At 30.9% G+C, this 18,840-nt stretch overlaps 1 protein-coding gene across 1 annotated transcript; it reads left to right on the forward strand.

The window, feature by feature from the left end:
• The first annotated feature begins 1,810 nt into the window (after positions 1-1,810).
• Positions 1,811-2,414, forward strand: LOC139867623 (uncharacterized). Its single transcript, XM_071855988.1, has one exon. The coding sequence runs from the start codon at positions 1,811-1,813 to the stop codon at positions 2,177-2,179; it is 369 nt and encodes a 122-aa protein (XP_071712089.1). The 3' UTR covers positions 2,180-2,414.
• Positions 2,415-18,840: the final 16,426 nt, after the last annotated feature.

Below are 18,840 nucleotides of genomic sequence, written 5' to 3' on the forward strand. Positions count from 1 at the left end.
AATAAAATTTAACACTGAACGATTTCTTCACGTTTACCGATAAAGTTTCTTTTTTAGTGTTTGCCTAGACACCAATAGATACAAAATTAGATTATCACGACTATTCATGCTCCAACAATTAGATATCACAACCTTCTGATAAAAAGTTGCTATCTTTTCAAAAGTACTTGTATGTATGAAGTTATCGGTTGCCATTTTTTATATGCTTGATGATTCACCAAATTATGGGGGGTCGTACAGCTAGTGGAGAACCATCAACATTGAGTTGGCATCTTAACTTCTTTAAGTCTTGACCCTAGGAATATTTGCACTTTTTCTAGTCATGGTCCGATTAATATTTTTAAGTTTTTCGATCCAGCTCACATACTTTAGTTTTTATAATTCGAATATTAATATAAGGGATTTTTTTTAACGGCGATTTTTTGGTATTAATAGATCATTTATTTAAACGACCCTCATCATTTCACGTATCACACACGTTCGGGCGAAAATTCGAACCCGATCGACGGTAACCGAAAACACATTCATCCGGACAGTGTTCCTGGTATAAGAGGTTTTAGATTTACATCTTATTGAAATAATACCTTTAGATGCATACAAGATAACCCGATGAAACCGTACACATACGAAAAGTATTACTCTATCATTCTGAGAGTAGTTTGAATATGAAATTTTTTATTCCTTTACCATGTTATTTTGTGTGTTAAGTAAATAATATAATACAATTATTTCTTGGTAACAAGTAACTTGTTTCAAGGTTATGCAATGTACGGTAGGGTTACATGATTCAAGTTCCGTAGTAGACATATTTCGTGGATTATTGTAAATATTTTGTGTAAAGTGTGTGTGAGTTTGCCTTTCAAAAAAAAAAAAATAGAAAAGAAGAAAAATTAATTAAAATGAATAAAGTTTCGTGTTGTCTTGGGTTTTCGAGCATTACTTCGTTTCAATCGATTGAAACTACCTCGCGAACACGTAAACCTATGAGGTGTACACGCCTTTACTAATTTTGGTAATTCCCCGTGCTTACGATTTGTTTATAGGTTATTTTTATTTTATATACTCCCTAAGTATATAGATTACATAAAAGCTTTTGACTTTTGAATTACATATTTAAGTTATTAATAGTTCTGAACTTATATAAATTGCTCTTTTTTTTTTTTTTTTTTTTTTTCAAATTCTTAGTTTAGAAAGCTAAGGAAAAATATACATAAGTTAAAGAACAGGGGAATTAAAAGCACGTAATATTAAAAGAACATAAAATAAAAAGTATCCTATGTTATGAAAGTGTTTCCTTTCCCGTTGGAACCACCAATATAATTTAAAAAAAATTAGCCCTACAACGTGCCCCATTATAACGGTAACCTGGATCCTACCAAATTATTTATTTTTTATATTTATATATTTATATTTATATTATATTATATATTATATTTTTTTATTATAAAACAAAATATATTTATATTTTGTATTTATTTATATTTATATTTCCTTAATCAATGACCTAACGCAATTTCAGCCCTTTAATCAAACGGCCCAAACTAAAGCGTATTTGTCCAGCCCAGATTCTTTACAACCTAGACACATGTAAGTCGGTGATTCTGCTGATTCATCTAACGCGGAATCATACGAGATAAACCAACGGCTGTGATCTCATCTCCTCATATAACCGACTCAAAACCCTTCGTGTATATAAACCCTCGCCCTCTGTTTATCCTTCATAGTTTCACATCATCTTCCACTTTTATTCTCTAAATTTAAATATCTAATATCTATTGTGATTGAGTTTTCATTTAGATCAATAATAATAATGGCGTCTTCATCACTTGTTATGTTTTTATTGTTCGCTTTGATTGCCGGATCTGCTTTATCACAATCACCTGTCGGAGCTCCGACTGTATCGCCGAAAGCTTCTCCAAAAGCTCCTTCACCTTCCGTTGTTGTATCACCGCCGAAGAGCGCACCTACCGCCGCGCCGACTGAATCTCCGATTGCTTCTCCACCTGCTCCACCAATGGCTCCCGGCGTTGCTCCGGCGTCGGGTCCGTCAATTGCATCTGCTCCTACCGGATCTGTTCCTACTGCATCTCCTACTTCGCAGCCTAACTCTGCTAGTTTGAACAGAATTGCTGCCGGATCGGTTGCCGTTGTTGCGTTAGCTGCGGCTTTTGTTCTGTAGAGATCTGGAATCTTCTGAGATATATTTTTTATGTTTATTTTATTACTGAGTTATATTATTGTTACTATCATTATGATACTTTTATTTATTTGTTTATGATTATGATGATTATTAATTTTTAGTAGTCGGATTTAGGTTTATTATTATTACGTTGTTATTGATTGATCATATATTACGGTATCATTATCATTGTATTTATATTTATTTATATATTTTACCTGATTCAGTGCGTACACCCTGATGATTTTACTGATTATACGATGTGTTATTAGCTTTATTTATTTATTTATATTTATTTATGGATTCTATTGACATCACATCATTATTATTTTTATTCTTGCATATCGTTAGTATTTTAATTAAATGCCCAACATTGGCATGTGATCGGTTTTATATATAGCGTAAATTCTAGGGTTCAATTTGTATCTATAATGATTTGGTTAATTTAATCGATTCAAGTATCCGGGTATAAATTCAAGTAAAATACATACTAATACATATATTTAAAACACAATACGAATGCTTAATTGTAGATGATTTAGTTTTACTTTTTGATTTTATTTACTTAAAAGTCCCAACTATTTTTTTATTTTTATCACCCAAATGATGTTCCTATAGTACCCCGTAGTTTATTTAGATACTTAGAAGTTACTAGTAGTTCATCTATTTATTGTTTACTTTTCTTTTCCGCTAAGAAAGATACATAAATGTGAGATTAATGGGATTATGAGTTTATGTTTATGTAGGAGGTAGAGACGTGTCGTTTAGCACGGAAAAAAAGGGAAAGTGGTCGGTTGTGTGTTTGTTTGTTTAGTAGGAGTGGAGTACATTGGGGTTGGTTTGGGGTTGAGGTGTCAGTTGTATTTGTGTGTTACAGCTGGACATGATAGAACAGCATGTGCATTTGTGCTCATCTTTACAACCTTCCCCCACACCCACTGCTTTATTTTGTGCGTTCGGTGGAACCACCAATTCTTATTCTTATTTCTTGGGTGAAAACGTGTAAGTCGGCAGGAACACGCTAACCTGTGTGACGTAGCACCCACCAATCCCAGACCTGTGCCGGCAAAGTACATCCTCCCAGTACTCACAGTGACGGCAAGACGATTTTTACCCCAGCTAGCTAGACTCCCGAAACACTTCACAAATTTCCCCCGGAGGGAGATAATTCCATGCGGGGTGCTCAGACTGAGAATTGAACTTGCGTCTTTCTTGGGTCAAAGCTTCCCCCACTGTGGGCTCAGGGATCAAAGGCATCGGGTACCTGAACTATAAGCTATTGAAAGGCATCAGATTTTGTGAAATTAAGATGTGATGCTTTTCTTATAAAAAATTTTAAATTTGTATTCAAGATATATATGGAACTTATAAATATTGAATTTTTCATTACATACAAAATAATATTACTATAAAAATTATGATTGTAAATACTTGAAACAAATTGTTATTGTTTTCATAAAAAATTATCATTGTAAATACTTAAAACAAATTGTTATTGTTTTCGTGATCGCTCAATGGATTCTGAATTGGTTTTGTGAAGGGATTTTGTAGACGTTATTTGGATCTTAGATCAAACGTAAAACCTAGGTTAAAGGTGGAAAACAATAACTAGGGTGAATCGAATACGAGTTTCACTTTCGGGATCAATCTAACCAACAATATGTTGATATAATCGACGCCTAGATGTTTGTATTCGGTTGGAGTTTGATTTGGGACTGTAATCACAGAGAATTACGACGGCTAAAGGGTATTGGGTGTGTAACGTAACAATGAAACCCAAAACCCGTATTTATATATAATCACAGTGACCATCGGCCGGTGGTCTCTGACCTACGGTCGATGGTGATAGTCCCTCGACCGATGGTCTCTACCATCGGTCGATGGTCTGAGCAGCCAACCAAACTGCTCGAACCATTTCACGTCATTATATTAAACAATCCAAACACAATGTATTAATGACGTAGTCCTTACACGACTGAAATAGAAAATACAATACGAATAGAACTCGATACAAAATAGAACTTGAGATTATGCACCAACAAACTCCCCCTAAGTATATGTTTTTAGGCTATATATATGTACCGATGTATATGTTTGTATCTCTATATATATGTATCTATGTATCTAAGTGCATGTATTGGTGTATGTAGGTTTGTCTGTCTTGGATCTGTACCTAGGTATATATATCTACGAATGTATCTATATGTATTTATGTTTAAGCATGAGTTTTTTTTTTTTTTTTTTTTCATGCTTTCGTGTGGTATATATACATCGATGTGTGTGTCTTTGTGGGTGTGTATATGTATATGTATATGTATATGTATATGTATATGTATATGTATATGTATATATCTTGTTTGTCTGTATGTCTACCTGAAATTAAATGGTTATGTGCACTATTTTATTCATGCTCTTTGCCCTACTGTTGTGCATTACTGCTATATGTGTCCCCTTTATGGTTACTGTGTATGGTTGCTTCTTGCTAGGCGCTCATTACTCGTACAGGTACGTATCATTTGCCCTGTCTATTTCGTTCTTATAAGCTCTTCGGGCCGGAGGTCCTTTAGGAAGCAATCTCTTTTGCGCTAGAGTAGAGGGAGGGACGACCTTATCTAGGCACGGGTTCTATACCCGCGGGTGGAGTAGTGACTTCCTTCTAACCTAGGGTACGAGGAATGATTGTCTACACTCACCTCCCCCATACCCCACTTTCGTTGGATTGGGTAATGTTGTTGTTGTAAACTCCCCCTAAGACCTAGTTCTATATCGAAAATCTTCAGTCGTCATTCAATTCATTCGTACGGATCGATCACCATATTGTTCAAGTAACACAGCTTAGCTACTTTCACATACTGTTCAGCCTGCACCTTATTCTCTCGTCGATAGAGCATACGATTGTAATACAACGTAAAAATATCAGCCTCGGTACAGTTTCGCAGCCAAATCGGATCCAATACACGAATGCATTCAATATCATTCTCATTCACCTTATCAAGCACAATCACAGCTTCTTCAGAACGATCATCATAAAACCACCATCTGAATCTCTGACTCCAATTTTGCGACAGCTTCCTCAACGGTACCTTCTTCATAGTCTTTGCCCGCTTGTACTTTACAATTCTTCGAGATTCACCAGTTCTAGGATTAACTTTGAAACTGATCCTAGGAAACTGTGGCCTAAAACCTTCCCAATTCTTTGAATTAAAAGCAATTCGAATCTTCTTCATCAGCAACGAAGATCGATCGTTCATTCCACAATACAGCATTCTCAACCTGGCAATCTGCATTAGCTCAAAGTACGGTAGTGACTTGAATTCGTGACCATGTTTGAAATAATCAACGCCAAACTCTCGCTTAACTGCAAACATGTTGAATTCTTCAATGTAAGCCCAGGCTAGAATTCTCCATTTCGCACTCTTTCTCAAATTAATCATCTTCAAATATTTCGGCTCAAGCTTCGGTTTCTCACAATACTTTCTAATCCTCAAGATATCTCTCCAATCAACTTTCAACTTTTCAGTTCTTTCCTTATGATATTTGACTGGCAAAAATCCTTCAGGCAGGACTTCAGATCGTTCTTTCTCTTTGCACTTTCGATCCAAAAGTTCATCATTTGTTCTAAACAACTCCTCAAAACCAGGAAGATCCTCATTCTTATCATTTTGATATGTAGGAAAATCTTCATGAGTAACATCCTCAACTAAATCATCTATATCTCTATCACTAAAACCCTCTGTAACCTCAGGGCCAAAAGAATCATCCTCAGATGGAGAATCGTCGGACTGTGCGTCAGCAGCTTTAGCTTCCTCTTGCTCTAGACGCACCAGTTCGTCCAGCTCTTCTCTAGAGAGGTTGTGAGGGATCTCTCCCTCTTCTAGTTCATCATAAACAACAGAATGCTTGAGCTCATCCTGTTTAGAAAAGAAATCACTAAAACTATAATCAATTTTAAGAGGAATTACTGACAGTGCTGTAGCTTTGGAGGAACCAGGAGCCTCCACCATTCGGTTATCAGTCTCATCCTCAGGCATCTCAACCAGATCAAACTTCTCTTCCCACGCAGTCATCTTAGCCAGAGCTGATGCAGCCAACTCCTTAGCTTGAGAAGCTTCTCGTTTCGCATCAGTTAATAACAACGATTGATCACCAACTTTTCTTTGCAACAGGTCAACTTGCAGCGATAGCCTTGTAACATCTTCAGACTTAACACGATTCTCCTCCTTCAACTGCTCAATCTTCTCATCCATTTCCTTCCTCATTCTCAAATTATCAGCCATAGCTTGAACATATAGATCAGCGGAGAGTCGAGGAACTAACACCTCCTTCAGTTCCAGCATGAATCGGAGCTTCCGGAGTAGGCGTAGAAACAGTCTCTTGGGAGACTTGTTGAACCACGGGTGGTGACTGTTGTGTTGGAGGACGTTGTTGTTGTGAAGTTTGTTGTCCTTGAGTCTGCGGTGTCGGTGTCACTGGTTGAGTTCCAGCTGATGATCCACCAGCATCTTTGTAAACCAACTTGAACCTTCTTTTCAACTTCAGCATTGTTGATACCTGAGAACTCTCATCTTCAACCATTCTCCTTTTTGATCCCCTTGAAGCTTCCTAACACCAACATTTGGATTAACATCACCAATCTCATCAACTAACCCACCAGCACCTGACCCACCAGCAGCTTGAGTATTCACTGGTTGTTCCACTTCTTCATCACTATTTGCTACCTCAAAATCAGGCTCTCGATCAGATAAGCTGTTTTCATTTCTCCACTTCTTCCCTGGAGGACAATGATAAGTTTCTTTCGCAAGATGACATACAAGTTTGCCATCATTAGCACTCTTCTTTTGATTCAGTCGATTGAAGGTAAGATCTGTCATATGTTTCAACTCAATGACATCTTTCCTCAATCTTGGAAAATCAACAGTTTGACGATTGATCATAATTTGTAAGAACCTCGGATAAATCAGATATAACTTTCTTGTCACATTTTCCACCAGTAGATCAAAGATAACCCCCGAGAAATTGAAATCAGCCTTCAAAACCAATGCAGCAAACATTCCTTGATAGATCTCGCTCAGTTCATCAAACCCTCCTTGCAACGGACTTAAACACCTCAGCACAACAAGTGACAAATATCTATACGGTGGAGTGTGAAGCGACCCGTCCTAATCCATCCGGACGAAGTCCATATCGATTATAAACGATTCACAATAGTTGGTTACATCGCGAGGTACTTGACCTCTATATGATACATTTTACAAACATTGCGTTCGTATTTAAAAGACAAACTTCCTTTACATCGAAAGTTGACGGCATGCGTACCATTTCATAACATATTCAACTATAATTGACTTAATAATAATCTTGATGAACCCAACGACTCGAATGCAACGTCTTTTGAAATATGTCATGAATAACTCCAAGTAATATCCTTAAAATGAGCAAATGCACAGCGAAAGATTTCTTTCATACCTGAGAATAAACATGCTTTAAAGTGTCAACCAAAATGGTTGGTCAGTTCATTAGTTTATCATAAACGATCATTTTCATCATTTTAATAGACCACAAGAATTTCATTTCCAGTTCTCATAAATATACGTCCCATGCATAGAGACAAAAATCATTCATATGGATTGAACACCTGGTAACCGACATTAACAAGATGCATATAAGAATATCCCCTATCATTCCGGGAAATCCTTCGGACATGATAAAAACGAATTCGAAGTACTAAAGCATCCGGTACTTTGAATGGGGTTCGTTAGGCCCAATAGATCTATCTTTAGGATTCGCGTCAATTAGGGTGTATGTTCCCTAATTCTTAGATTACCAGACTTAATAAAAAGGGGCATATTCGATTTCGATAATTCAACCATAGAATGTAGTTTCACGTACTTGTGTCTATTTTGTAAATCATTTATAAAAGTTGCGCATGTATTCTCAGCCCAAAAATATAGAGGGTAAAAAGGCAAATGAAACTCACCTAATGTATTTTGTAGTAAAAATACATATAATTACATTGAACAATGCAGGGTTGGCCTCGGATTCACGAACCTATATCAATTGTGTATTTATTAATACGTATAATGTAAATCATAAAATTTCATTTATTAGTATGTATTCTTTATATATTTATAGTTTTGTAGAATTTATTCTAAATTCCATTTTAAAACATAAACTTATATTATAGCTTAAATTATTTTTTATATATATCGATTTTATGTATATGTATTTATAATGATTAGTGTTTATATAATTAGTGATATTAATATATCTATATACATATTTTTGTGATTAGTATTGTATTTTTGAAATTTTATTAGTTTGTTATGTGAATTATTAATACAATCCTAGTATGTACCATAAGTATATATATAGTGTACAAAAGATTTATTTATTAAAATAATAATTTTAGATAATAATGATTTACTAATAATAATAATAATTTTATTAGTAATGATAATACTAATACTAATAGCAAAAGTGAAAATGATAAATGTTAATGATACTAATAATAATAACTCTAAAATAATAATAATACTAATAATATACTTATGTTAATAATAAGGGTTCTAGTATATATAAAATGATAAATGATAATCATAATAATGATAATAATTCTTAAAATGATAAACTTAATGATAATCATATTAATATTATTTATACTAATGCTACTTAAATATTATTTATACTAATGCTACTTGATAGTATTATGAATAATGTTACTTAATAATAATACTACAGAAGATGATAATATAACTATATTAAGGTTAATAATCTTATTAATCATGTTATTATTAATAATATTGATACTAATTAATAATACTATAATACCAATCAATAATAATAATACTTAGTAATAATATTTGATAGTGATAATAATATTAGTAATAACAATAATGATAATAATAATTGTAATTATAATCATGATAGTAATAATAAATAATAATTAGTACTTATAACAATAACCATAACAATAAGTACTTATAACAATAACAATAATATTAATAATAGTAATAATAACAACAATCAATAATAATAATAATAATAATAATAATAATAATAATAATAATAATAATAATAATAATAATAATAATAATAATAATAATAATAATAATTATGGAAAAAGAAGAAAAGGTATACCCTCAAAAAAAATGCACCGAACGAGGTTCGAACCCGAGATCTCACGTTCACGCACCACACCCTATAACCAATCCTTCTGTTTCGCTTATCTGACTCTTACCCCGTATCTATTTTATTAAACTTGACAGTTTCATGTTATATCTTCTTCTCTAACAGCTCTAACGATTCCACCAACATCAATACTTGAAATAACTAATTCGTGGTTTTATTTAGGACTTGTAAACGACTATTAAAATTATAAATAGAGTCATTGATCAAAAAAAATGAAAAAAAAAGAATTAAACCCCCTGCTGTGCGACAGTTTGAAAGAAAAAAAAAAATTGATTTTGAGATTAGCAACGTTTGAGACAGAAGTTATAAAACGAAATAGGTTTCAATTCACCTTCTGAAACTATTGGATTCATTAACTTAACTTAATTCATCACGGAAATCTCAAATTTTACGAAGAACGTATTAGTTGACTTTTGAAAACAAAAGTTTGACTCCCAAAATTCGTGATCGATAGAAGAAATTGGAATGGGAAATTTTGCAGGTAGTTTGGGTCAAAGAATCCTAACAACACTACATCTTTACATTTTGAAAATTCAAACAAATTTGAGTTGTAAAAAAAAAATAAAACTCGTGCAGGGGATAAACTGGTGCAGCGAGTTTTATCTCCTGGGTTTTCTGTTTAATTCCTCACTTTCAGTTACTTATAATTGGTAATTGATGTTGTAACCTGAATGATATACTTAATAACTAAAGTTGATTTGTAGTTGTATAGAACTAACGATGTAGACAGGGAATCACAGATAGTTAGGAAAGTCAGAAGAAAAAAATAAAAGATAAAATTGATGTGTAACTAATTTTGGCTGGTTCTGTTTGATTGAATTCCTAATTGATACTAATTGGAGACAGGAAAATCAATTATCCTATAGACTGAACACGATTACAACTGGTTACTAATCTTTCTGTATTTATTTATATATAATAAAACGTAAATGTATTTATGTATATATATAGTAGTATAAATATTTGTATATAATATAACTGTATTTAGTATACATATATGTATTTATATATAACTGAATTTGTATGGCTGTATAACAAGTATATTTATATCTGTATATTAAATTTATAAAGAAAACATAATAATGTTAATTATACATGTATTAATTTTTAACATTACTTTTGTTAATAAAAGTGAAACTAATAATAATAATAATAATATAAATACTAGTAATATTAACAATAATAATAATACCAAATAATACTTATAATGATATTACTAATAATATCTTTTAATCATAATAATTAAAATGATAACATTAATAATATTCATAGTATAATTAATAGTCATGATAATTAATTGGATGTTAATCAAAATAATGATACAATAACAATAATAAAATAAATTACATGTATCATATTTCCTATAGAAAAAAATAATAATATTAATAGTACTGATGTTAATATTAATATTTATGTTAATAATACTAATGAAAGTAATAATAATGATAACTTATATTATAACTTGTAATTACTTTTAATATTTTAATATTATAAATATTAATTATTTCATATATAATATTTAATTATATATATAATTCTGTATGTATATCATAATAGTCATTTGTAGAAATCATAAATATTTGTATATAGTTTTACTTTAATAATTACTTTATTATCTTGTATATTATTTTACATACTTAATCTTAATGTTCAATTTGTATTTTTATTATTTTAATTTATTATATTTATATATATATGTATATATACATATTTATTTACAAACAATTGTTCGTGAATCGTCGGGAATGGTCGAAGTTAAATGAATATATGAATATTGTTCCAAAATTTTCTAGACTCAACATTACATACTTTACTTATCGTATCGAAATCATATAAAGATTAAGTTTAAATTTGGTCGGAAATTTCCGGGTCATCACAGTACCTACCCGTTAAAGAAATTTCGTCCCGAAATTTGAGTGAGGTGGTCATAGCTAACAATAAAAATGTTTTCATGACCAATATGAGTTGATAATTAGAGGTTTATCAGCATTGAATAATAATGATAAAATAATTCGATTATTCTAAGAATACGAATGAAGCTATCGCAAAAGAGTGAAATGAGAAAGACAAGTTTCATCATAACTTTTGATTAGTCATGGTTGAATTCCGGAATTCCAGGGATTCAAAGAAAATCTTCGAAATCTAAAAGATTTGATTCTTCGGCGAATAATGAAATTAATATCTCTATAATTAAATACGGTTATCTGCCTCGATTACTCTGTCTGATATCTTCATTATCAATTAAGCTCTTTTGTTCCATTATTCTCACCATTCCTATACATTCTTTCTTAATTCTTACCTCCAAACGATTGTGAAAATGCTTAATCCCGTTCTAATCCTTGATATTTTCCTGATTATCATTTCTGTCATTCTTCTTTTCGATCTTCCTCTAGAAGAATCTGTTTACTTCTACTATAACCTTGGGATGATAATATTTTTAATTATACCGTGTCTTTATATTGCTATTCGTATTAATATTCACGGTTTGTAATCTCTGTGTTGTTATTGGGCTTTATATTTTCTCTTATATTTTGGAGCTCTTTTCCCTTTTTATTCTCTTCTCAACCTCTAGTAAAACGAGTAATGGTCTAGAATTCGTAAGTATGGAGTTTCGAATGAACTTAATGTTCTAAACGAGAAAGAACGTAATAGTACGATTTGATTTGTCAAATTACCAGAATCACTGAGAATAGAACTATCAAGAATATATTTTCTTGATATGTTCAGAAGTTAATCCGAATGAATGAGTTATGTAACATGACACATGATGACGTTGTAATATGTGAATCATCATGTTCCATTTAGAAACTCAGCATGACTTACTGTAATATAATCACGTTGATCAAGTGTCATTATATTATACTAACTCATGCATCAGTTCCCAACACTACTTCAAAATCATTCATAATTCAAACTCGAATTTTAAAGAAAATTTAGAAATTAACGTAGTTTCCTTTATGATGTAATATAGTTAGCACGAAGAGATAAATAATTTTGGATGAGAATATTTATGGAAATATCTTCAGGAATATCGAAGATATTTATGATGATATTTTGGAATTTCTAAGTTCGATGGTTGATGAGGAAAGATTTTTCGCAAGATTTTAACATAAATCCGGAGCAAGATATTCGTTAGAGATTTCATCATAAACAGAATCATCAGGATTATTTGAAGGCAGATTTAGTCTTTGTGATTTGTCCACAGCCTCCTTCATAGTTTCGCATAATCTGCTTTTCTGTACTAAATTTTTCTCATCTTCTGAGCTTCTTCAGCCACTATTCTTTATCATCAAATTTTTGACTGTTAAGATTGTTTACAGTTTTTGCTGCTTCATTCAGAAATCTCAAAATTTCGAAAAACTAGTTCGCAGTTTAGGGTGCTTTTCAGAAACTTCACATTCGCAGTATGTAAGTTTAGGAGATAGACGTTGAAATGTCCCGTTCTTATTGATTAAAAACGTTCCATATTAATTGATTTCGTTGCGAGGTTTTGACCTCTATATGAGACGTTTTTCAAAGACTGCATTCATTTTAAAACAAACCATAACCTTTATTTCATCAATAAAGGTTTAAAAAGCTTTACGTAGATTATCAAATAATGATAATCTAAAATATCCTGTTTACACACGACCATTACATAAGGGTTTACAATACAAATATGTTACAACAAAATAAGTTTCTTGAATGCAGTTTTTACACAATATCATACAAGCATGGACTCCAAATCTTGTCCTTATTTAAGTATGCGACAGCGGAAACTCTTAATAATCACCTGAGAATAAACATGCTTAAAACGTCAACAAAAATGTTGGTGAGTTATAGGTTTAAGCTATATAAATCAAATCGTAACAATAGACCACAAGATTTCATATTTCAATACACATCCCATACATAGAGATAAAAATCATTCATATGGTGAACACCTGGTAACCGACATTAACAAGATGCATATATAAGAATATCCCCATCATTCCGGGACACCCTTCGGATATGATATAAATTTCGAAGTACTAAAGCATCCGGTACTTTAGATGGGGTTTGTTAGGCCCAATAGATCTATCTTTAGGATTCGCGTCAATTAGGGTGTCTGTTCCCTAATTCTTAGATTACCAGACTTAATAAAAAGGGGCATATTCGATTTCGATAATTCAACCATAGAATGTAGTTTCACGTACTTGTGTCTATTTTGTAAATCATTTATAAAACCTGCATGTATTCTCATCCCAAAAATATTAGATTTTAAAAGTGGGACTATAACTCACTTTCACATATTTTTACTTCGTCGGGAAGTAAGACTTGGCCACTGGTTGATTCACGAACCTATAACAATACATATATATCAAAGTATGTTCAAAATATATTTACAACACTTTTAATATATTTTGATGTTTTAAGTTTATTAAGTCAGCTGTCCTCGTTAGTAACCTACAACTAGTTGTCCACAGTTAGATGTACAGAAATAAATCGATAAATATTATCTTGAATCAATCCACGACCCAGTGTATACGTATCTCAGTATTGATCACAACACAAACTATATATATTTTGGAATCAACCTCAACCCTGTATAGCTAACTCCAACATTCACATATAGAGTGTCTATGGTTGTTCCGAAATATATATAGATGTGTCGACATGATAGGTCGAAACATTGTATACGTGTCTATGGTATCTCAAGATTACATAATATACAATACAAGTTGATTAAGTTATGGTTGGAATAGATTTGTTACCAATTTTCACGTAGCTAAAATGAGAAAAATTATCCAATCTTGTTTTACCCATAACTTCTTCATTTTAAATCTGTTTTGAGTGAATCAAATTGCTATGGTTTTATATTGAACTCTATTTTGTGAATCTAAACAGAAAAAGTATAGGTTTATAGTCGGAAAAATAAGCTACAAGTCGTTTTTGTAAAGGTAGTCATTTCAGTCGAAAGAACGACGTCTAGATGACCATTTTAGAAAACATACTTCCACTTTGAGTTTAACCATAATTTTTGGATATAGTTTCATGTTCATAATAAAAATCATTTTCTCAGAATAACAACTTTTAAATCAAAGTTTATCATAGTTTTTAATTAACTAACCCAAAACAGCCCGCGGTGTTACTACGACGGCGTAAATCCGGTTTTACGGTGTTTTTCGTGTTTCCAGGTTTTAAATCATTAAGTTAGCATATCATATAGATATAGAACATGTGTTTAGTTGATTTTAAAAGTCAAGTTAGAAGGATTAACTTTTATTTGCGAACAAGTTTAGAATTAACTAAACTATGTTCTAGTGATTACAAGTTTAAACCTTCGAATAAGATAGCTTTATATGTATGAATCGAATGATGTTATGAACATCATTACTACCTCAAGTTCCTTGGATAAACCTACTGGAAATGATAAAAATATATCTAGCTTTAAAGGATCCTTGGATGGCTTGAAAGTTCTTGAAGCAGAATCATGACACGAAAACAATTTCAAGTAAGATTTCCACTCGAAATAAGATTGTTATAGTTATAGAAATTGAATTAAAGTTTGAATATGATTATTACCTTGTATTAGAAAGATAACCTACTGTAATTAACAAAGGTTTCTTGATCTTGGATGATTACTTGGAATGGATTTAGAAAACTTGGAAGTAAACTTGCAATCTTGGAAGTATTCTTGATTTTATGAAACTAGAACTTTTGGAATTTATGAAGAACACTTAGAACTTGAAGATAGAACTTGAGAGAGATCAATTAGATGAATAAAATTGAAGAATGAAAGTGTTTGTAGGTGTTTTTGGTCGTTGGTGTATGGATTAGATATAAAGGATATGTAATTTTGTTTTCATGTAAATAAGTCATGAATGATTACTCATATTTTTGTAATTTTATGAGATATTTCATGCTAGTTGCCAAATGATGGTTCCTACATGTGTTAGGTGACTCACATGGGCTGCTAAGAGCTGATCATTGGAGTGTATATACCAATAGTACATACATCTAAAAGCTGTGTATTGTACGAGTACGAATACGGGTGCATACGAGTAGAATTGTTGATGAAACTGAACGAGGATGTAATTGTAAGAATTTTTGTTAAGTAGAAGTATTTTGATAAGTGTATTGAAGTCTTTCAAAAGTGTATAAATACATATTAAAACACTACATGTATATACATTTTAACTGAGTCGTTAAGTCATCGTTAGTCGTTACATGTAAGTGTTGTTTTGAAACCTTTAGGTTAACGATCTTGTTAAATGTTGTTAACCCAATGTTTATAATATCAAATGAGATTTTAAATTATTATATTATCATGATATTATCATGTATGAATATCTCTTAATATGATATATATACATTAAATGTCTTTACAACGATAATCGTTACATATATGTCTCGTTTAAAAATCATTAAGTTAGTAGTCTTGTTTTTACATATGTAGTTCATTGTTAATATACTTAATGATATGTTTACTTATCATAGTATCATGTTAACTATATATATATATATCCATATATATGTCATCATATAGTTTTTACAAGTTTTAACGTTCGTGAATCACCGGTCAACTTGGGTGGTCAATTGTCTATATGAAACATATTTCAATTAATCAAGTCTTAACAAGTTTGATTGCTTAACATGTTGGAAACACTTAATCATGTAAATAACAATTTCATTTAATATATATATATATAAACATGGAAAAGTGCGGGTCACTACAGACGTTATATGTACATATATAACTGTTGGCATAGAGACGCTGCGAGATTCAAAGTACTGTTTGCTGATTCTCGGTAATTGGTATGGCAATTCTAGTTACAAGGTGCGGATGAATATATGCTAAGGTTTTAATGAACAGATATAATGGTTTTTCGGAAAGTCAAAGATCCATGAAGTTGTTGGTAAGTTTACTGCTAATGTGGTGAGATATACAGGGTTTCCCCGGTAACGATGACGAAAGGCAACTTATATAATAAGGTTATACTAAGGCTTATCCGAATGGAAAGTCGAAATTGATTTGCTGAAGCTGTGACAAAATTTATTACTTTGGAAAGGAAGCGCAAAGTTATTTTCGGTAATAACAACGTCAAAGGAGCTAGCACAGATACGTGTTAAACGTTTATTCAGGTTTCGATTGTTTTCAGGTGCATAACTATACACATCAATCTTTTCTTCCGTAGATAAAGTGCGGTTGGTTCATCCTCTGGTTTGAGGTGTTTTTAAGAATCATGAAAGGTTTGAACGCAGGTTGTAATCGTCAAGATACAAATGAGGTTTAAGATGAAATCAAGTGGCAAACTTGAAGAATTATTTAGTTTCATATGTTATATTCAATATTTTAATTCATTTTAATTGTCCAATGTTGGTAGTCCACAGTTGATAGTCCACAGTTAGCAATTCAATAATTCATATATAGTTTAATATATAATATTCGAATTAATTAATACTTATCGTGACCCGTATTCGTCTCAGACTCGATCACAACTCAAACTATATATATTATTGTAGAATCAACCTCAACCCTGTATAGAGAACTCGATCATTACTGCATATAGAGTGTCTATGGTTATTCCAAATAATATATATAGATGCGTCGATATGATATATCAAAACCTTGTATACGTGTCCCGATATTTAAAGTGCGTAAAATAAATAACAGAAATTAAATGACGATAAATAAAATTGCGAGAATGTAAATTGTGATAATTAAATTGTGATAAATAAGATGTAATTAGTTAGCTAGGAACAATTAGCTAGGAACAGTTAGCGTGGATTCTTAACAAAATTCTTCATAGTTAATTTGTTTGTTTCTAACAAATTTTATTTTGTCCAATGTTTTCTTCATTATGCCACTTGTTGGATTCTGATAAGTCAAAATCCAAATATGAAATTTGAATGAAAATGGTTATTCTGTGGTGAACAAATACGTATGTCTGTGGATGTAAGTAGGTTAGTAAATGATCGTTGAATCAGATTCGAAGAATATACAGTGTAACTTATTAATGTGGAATCTAAATATTCCTCGGGTATTATCTACCCGTTAAAATATTTTCACCATTAACAGTTTGTACAATAAAACCTTTAATTACAATCTTTATGAAAACATATATACATATATGTTTTCTTTAGATGTAATCATGGATGTAATGAGTCAATGTGATATTAAACTCATCAGATTTATGGCTAGAACTAGAGTACATAATCTTTAAAACATTAGAGATTACCTAATCGCCATAAAAGACGAAGATAGTTCATGTAGAATGATTCGTAGAACGATGATTATGCTTGAGGTATGTGACGACCCGGAAATTTCCAACTAAATTTAAACTTGATCTTTATATATTTCTAACACGATAAGCAAAGTCTGTCACGTTGCAATTAATGATTTGGAAAGTTTTTATGAGTGATTTGAAACTTACGTTATGTTGAAACAATCTTGTAAAATGTTGTGTATTTAAAAATCATTTTTTTTACCATATAGCAGCGACAGCAGCTTCATAGGCTGTCTTTTTTTTTTATATATATTTTTTTACAATTCAATCAACCACTAACATATGTTTATGTGTTGAATATTAACTCCAAAGAAATCAATTTTGTGTTAATTAGTAAGATTAAATGAGTTTTGGGTTGTGGGTGTTAAACGAAGGAGAAGATGAAGAACAAGGGACGGATGGGTTTTTAATTAATGAGAAGGGGTATATTTCAAAATGACAGAATTGGAGGAATGGTTAGAAGGTGTATGGGTTAGCAGGAGGTCTTGAGTTTGAGCCCGTTCATGGGCGTTTTTTTTTGGAAAACCATTTGAAGGTAGTTTTACATATTAAGAATCATTATTATTGTTATTATTATTATCTTTATTGATTATTGCTATTATTATCAAGTATTATTATTATTATTATTATTATTGTAATTATTATTATTGTTATCATAATTATATGTATTATAACCCTTAGGATTATTATTATTCTTATAAGTATTATTAATACACTTATTATTGTTAATTTCATTATTTAAGTATGGTTATTATTATTAGTATTAATATTATTATTATTAGAAACTTATGAAAATAAAAGACATTAATTATGACTAAAATTAAATATATGAAAATGTTAGTATGTAAAAATTAAAGATTTTGAATAATATTATTATCATGAGTACGATATGTATGATACAAATATAGATAAAATCCTAAGTATCATTAATAAATAATATTATGAATACATATGAAATCTGATTAAGTTTATAGATTATATATGTATGTATAACACATCTTCGATTATGAAAACTTTATTATAATTATTATTAAAAATATAGTTATTATCATAAATATATTTGTATTAATACTATTATTAACATTATTTTTATTATTATTATTAGTAAATCATTATTATTAATAAAACTATTTTTTTTAAACAGATAAATATTTTTTTACATGAAATATACTTATTACATATACTATAATTTCACATAACTATATATACCAAACCTATTAATAT

Source organism: Rutidosis leptorrhynchoides, chromosome 9 (genome assembly GCF_046630445.1).
Source record: "Rutidosis leptorrhynchoides isolate AG116_Rl617_1_P2 chromosome 9, CSIRO_AGI_Rlap_v1, whole genome shotgun sequence".
Taxonomy (NCBI): Eukaryota; Viridiplantae; Streptophyta; class Magnoliopsida; order Asterales; family Asteraceae; genus Rutidosis; species Rutidosis leptorrhynchoides.

Excerpts from the sequence above, each read along its gene's own strand:
- LOC139867623 (XM_071855988.1), top strand. The coding sequence starts at position 1,811 with ATGGCGTCTTCATCACTTGTTATGTTTTTATTGTTCGCTTTGATTGCC.